Source organism: Xenopus tropicalis, chromosome 10, assembly GCF_000004195.4.
Source record: "Xenopus tropicalis strain Nigerian chromosome 10, UCB_Xtro_10.0, whole genome shotgun sequence".
In the NCBI taxonomy this organism is placed as follows: Eukaryota; Metazoa; Chordata; class Amphibia; order Anura; family Pipidae; genus Xenopus; species Xenopus tropicalis.
In genome coordinates this window covers 37,695,852-37,700,580 of record NC_030686.2, presented here as the reverse complement: position 1 = coordinate 37,700,580, position 4,729 = coordinate 37,695,852, and the positions used below count along the sequence as shown (strand labels likewise).

Sequence of the window (4,729 nt, the reverse complement as noted above, 5' to 3'; positions counted from 1 at the left end):
CCCCCTATGTTACACAGAGGAGTGAGGGGAAACACTGCCCCCTATGTTACACAGAGGAGTGAGGGGAAACACTGCCCCCTATGTTACACAGAGGAGTGAGGGGAAACACTGCCCCCTATGTTACACAGAGGAGAGAGGGGAAACACTGCACCCTATGTTACACAGAGGAGAGAGGGGAAACACTGCCCCCTATGTTACACAGAGGAGAGAGGGGAAACACTGCACCCTATGTTACACAGAGGAGTGAGGGGAAACACTGCCCCCTATGTTACACAGAGGAGTGAGGGGAAACACTGCCCCCTATGTTACACAGAGGAGTGAGGGGAAACACTGCCCCCTATGTTAGTAATGGCAAGCTGCACATATTGTTACACGCACTAAATGTGCCCGCAGCGCAGGTGACAAAAACATCACAATATATTTTTGTGGAGAAGTCAGTGTGAATATTTGGTGCCAAAACATTATAACGAGGTTCATAAGTTTCAGCACCTGAGCTTTATATGGACTTTTGAATGTAAAGGAACAGCAGGAAAAAAATGATATGTTAAGCTATTAAGTAATTTAAGAAATTAATTAAAATTTTCCCTGAAATTATTTTGTACCATCAAAAAATATCCCTGATATTACAATGGGGATCAGATAGGATCTGTGCCACTGTGACAGAATGCTCTGTTATACAGATAGCTAGAATCTCAGCCATAAAGCAGGGCAGGACTGCTGCTTACAATGGGGGGATCAGATAGGATCTGTGCCACTGTGACAGAATGCTCTGTTATACAGATAGCTAGAATCTCAGCCATAAAGCAGGGCAGGACTGCTGCTTACAATGGGTATCAGATAGGATCTGTGCCACTGTGACAGAATGCTCTGTTATACAGATAGCTAGAATCTCAGCCATAAAGCAGGGCAGGACTGCTGCTTACAATGGGTATCAGATAGGATCTGTGCCACTGTGACAGAATGCTCTGTTATACAGATAGCTAGAATCTCAGCCATAAAGCAGGGCAGGACTGCTGCTTACAAACAATATCAGATAGGATCTGTGCCACTGTGACAGAATGCTCTGTTATACAGATAGCTAGAATCTCAGCCATAAAGCAGGGCAGGACTGCTGCTTACAAACAATATCAGATAGGATCTGTGCCACTGTGACAGAATGCTCTGTTATACAGATAGCTAGAATCTCAGCCATAAAGCAGGGCAGGACTGCTGCTTACAATGGGTATCAGATAGGATCTGTGCCACTGTGACAGAATGCTCTGTTATACAGATAGCTAGAATCTCAGCCATAAAGCAGGGCAGGACTGCTGCTTACAAACAATATCAGATAGGATCTGTGCCACTGTGACAGAATGCTCTGTTATACAGATAGCTAGAATCTCAGCCATAAAGCAGGGCAGGACTGCTGCTTACAATGGGTATCAGATAGGATCTGTGCCACTGTGATAGAATGCTCTGTTATACAGATAGCTAGAATCTCAGCCATAAAGCAGGGCAGGACTGCTGCTTACAAACAATATCAGATAGACCAGTACAAATATGCCTTATATAAAATGAAATACTTTTCAATTTACACAAACCCAATTTTTAATTAATATTGGATAAAACTAAAATGGCAAATACTGATTATTCTTTAAATATTTTGCCATGTGAAAATAATACAATGAGTTATACTGAGTGACAGTATTTTAGTTTTTTGCTAAAGAATGAGGCATTGCAGTGATGTAAGAATCCCACACAGGGGAAATGAGAAAGGATAAGCGAAAATGTAAGAGAAACCAGAAGAGACTCCCCCTGTCGTAAGACATAGAAATAGGTTTCTAGAATTCATTCAGATTTTCACTTTTTACACATCTCTGTCCCAGTTCAAGACACAGTATAAGAAGCAGGTTGGGAAGATGAAGGGAATTACAGACCGAGGGGAAAGCAGGGAAAGCAGATCTACATCACTTTGGTAAGTGGCACTTTCCTGCTTTGCTGAAATGCACAGAATATATACATTAGGGTATATACAGATGTTGTAGTTGATACCAGATGCATAATACAGTGGGGAGACATAAGAGTGTATAAATTACCTTGGGGCGTCATTGTTAATAAGAGATTGGCATTATATTCTTGTACTTTTTCCATCCTAGGGAACATGCTGCCAATGGGTCAGTGGTCAGTGCTGCTCCTGCTCAGTCTCACATCTATTGTCCATTCCCAAAGCTGCAAATGGCTTCACCCCAAACAAGAGTATCTCAACACACAGATCCTGAAGGCCTTCAATGAAATGGTCAGTTTCACAGTCTGCTTCTCTCTTGTACATATAATGTTCATTCTCCAATTATGTTCATTAAAGGGAAAAAGCTTTGATAGCATTATTATATCTCTTGCTACAGGCTATGAGCAAACTTAGGGGCTGTTCCTGCTGAATTGTGCTTAGTACAGGGGAATCCCTATGCTGCCATAGTATTATGGTATCTCTCTCTTTATGATATGATCAATCTAACTGGCTGTTCCTGCTGATTTGTGCTTATTACAAGGAAATATAATATTTTTAAGGTATCTGTACCAACCATGAGAGAGTTTTGGGGGTTGGTCCTGCTGTATAAGTGATACTTATATCATTTTATCAGCTGTTTTCCCTTTTACATGAAAACAAATCATAATTCTGACTTTTCATAAATACATTCCCATTGGGGTTTATATGTATAACAAAGATTATAATTATTTTTGTTTCAGATGCCTTTAAAAGAAACTGAGGAGATCTGTGAAGAGCATCCAACCGACCTCCCTAATACAGAGAGTACCTACAGTGTCTCTCAGGTAAGATCATGGGGCTCATTTATTAATCACAATCGCAGTTGCTTGAGCCACAGTCATTGTATGAACCTCTGCCATGAAACGCACAGGGCACTTACGCCCAAAGGGTCACATTCAGACGCAGAATGTTGGAAATGACGATATTCCAATACTGAAGATTTAAGGGAAATTGTGTTTTTACTTTTACTTTACTAAAACATGAACATTTTTCCTGATTTCTGACCGAATTTGCCACAGATTTGGATATTTTTGGCCCACGGGTTAAAGTGATTTAATCTATGGAGAAGGTAGAAACTTTGGTAAATGAGCCATTTTCTGGAGAAATGCCATGAAAGGTCTCTGGAAAATGGGAAAAGCTTTCAAAATTCTCTCAGGAAAAGAAGTTCATACTTTAATGGATCTGTCCCTGTGTCTCATATAGGTAGAAGCGGGGGCTCTCGCCGTGAGAGAGGTTCTGAATGAAACCATGAGGTTCTACATGAAGCACCATGAGAGTATGGGGTGCAAGCAGCAAGCCTGGGAAAGGTTCCAGCAGCTTCTCTACTATCAGATCCATCAGCTGGAGGCCTGTGTAAGTAGGGCTGTACATTCCCCTTGTGTTCTGAATATACACTGTATTGTTATTAACACTGACATTAACAAACCTATATTTTCAGGTCTCACAGACAGAGGAAAATGATCTTTTGAAAGAATCAATATCGGAAGAATTTAATCTGTTGGAGACGATGGTCCTGGAGAAGGTAAGGATCCAAAGGCAAAAAACCATTATATATTTCTCATCAAGGAGAGTAGCTTCATGGTAAATTAAGAAAAAGTTGTGCGTGCTTCCTAAATGAAATAGACTTGGCACAAAAACAGTAAAGTAATAGATCAAATTGTGTACAGTCTGACCCTGCACACTGATGTAGGTTTTCACGGGTGCAAAAATAGACCGACTCCGCACCTTTCTGTACATGCAGAAACAGATTGGAACCAGCATTGGGGGAATCTGCCTAAAATTCAAAAATTCTAAAGTCATCAGGATTCCAACTGATTCCCATCCCAACAATGTTCTACAAAGACAATATACAGTTGTTTTTTATCTTCCCATTATACTCAATAAATTCTTTTTGTATCATTTCCAGGACAATTCAGCGTGTGTTTGGGATTTTATCCATTTGGAAACCAGAAGGAACCTACAGCAGGTTCTGCAACTCTCCTCTCGCTTGAGAAGGCAGCGCTTGTTACAGAGGCCTCAGTAGGGCCCCAACCTCATGGAGCTGAGCATCTTCCTCACTGACGTCTTCAACGTGGAGATTTCACCAGAGACCCTTATATACTATGAAAACTATTTATTTATTTATGATGCCTGTGACCAATTGTATATGTAACTCCCTCTGCCTCAATATTTATATATTTATATATTTATATTTTGAAATAAAATTGATTTATAAAATGTATGTTTCTTTAAATTGTCCTTATGCTTATGAATTAACCCCCCCCCCCGATGTTACACAAAGGAGAATAAACACCGCCCCCTATATTCCGCCACAGACGAATGAGAAAATATTGTCCCCTTTGTTACAAAGAGAACTGATCCCTATGTTGCACAGGGAGAGAGAAAACACTACTGCCTTAACTAAAATGAATTGAATGAATTCTGCCCCAGCCAACCAGGAACCCCCTACCCATCACCCCCACCTTATCCACCACTGGATTTAGTTTCATGCCCCATATTGTAAAATATAAGGATAATATCAGTCAGTGAGGAGTTCAATGACCATATAAAAGCACAAGGCCAAAGGCCTTTTATAAAGGTCATGGAACTCCGATGTGACTTCTAATATCCTCATATTTTACATGGGGAGGCGGTACTTTAATTATTATAATATACATAGTGAGTCATGTGACAGAAATTACATCACTAAGCACTGATTAGAAATTA

The 4,729-nt window shown here is 40.4% G+C and overlaps 1 protein-coding gene across 1 annotated transcript; it reads left to right on the top strand.

Annotated features, from left to right (window-relative positions):
• The first annotated feature begins 2,140 nt into the window (after nt 1–2,140).
• On the top strand, nt 2,141–4,061 carry LOC105945198 (interferon beta). The gene is made up of 5 exons (XM_012952624.2): nt 2,141–2,275; nt 2,725–2,808; nt 3,227–3,376; nt 3,462–3,545; nt 3,930–4,061. The coding sequence occupies exons 1-5, from the start codon at nt 2,141–2,143 to the stop codon at nt 4,044–4,046; spliced, it is 570 nt and encodes a 189-aa protein (XP_012808078.1). The 3' UTR covers nt 4,047–4,061.
• The last annotated feature ends 668 nt before the right edge of the window (nt 4,062–4,729 follow it).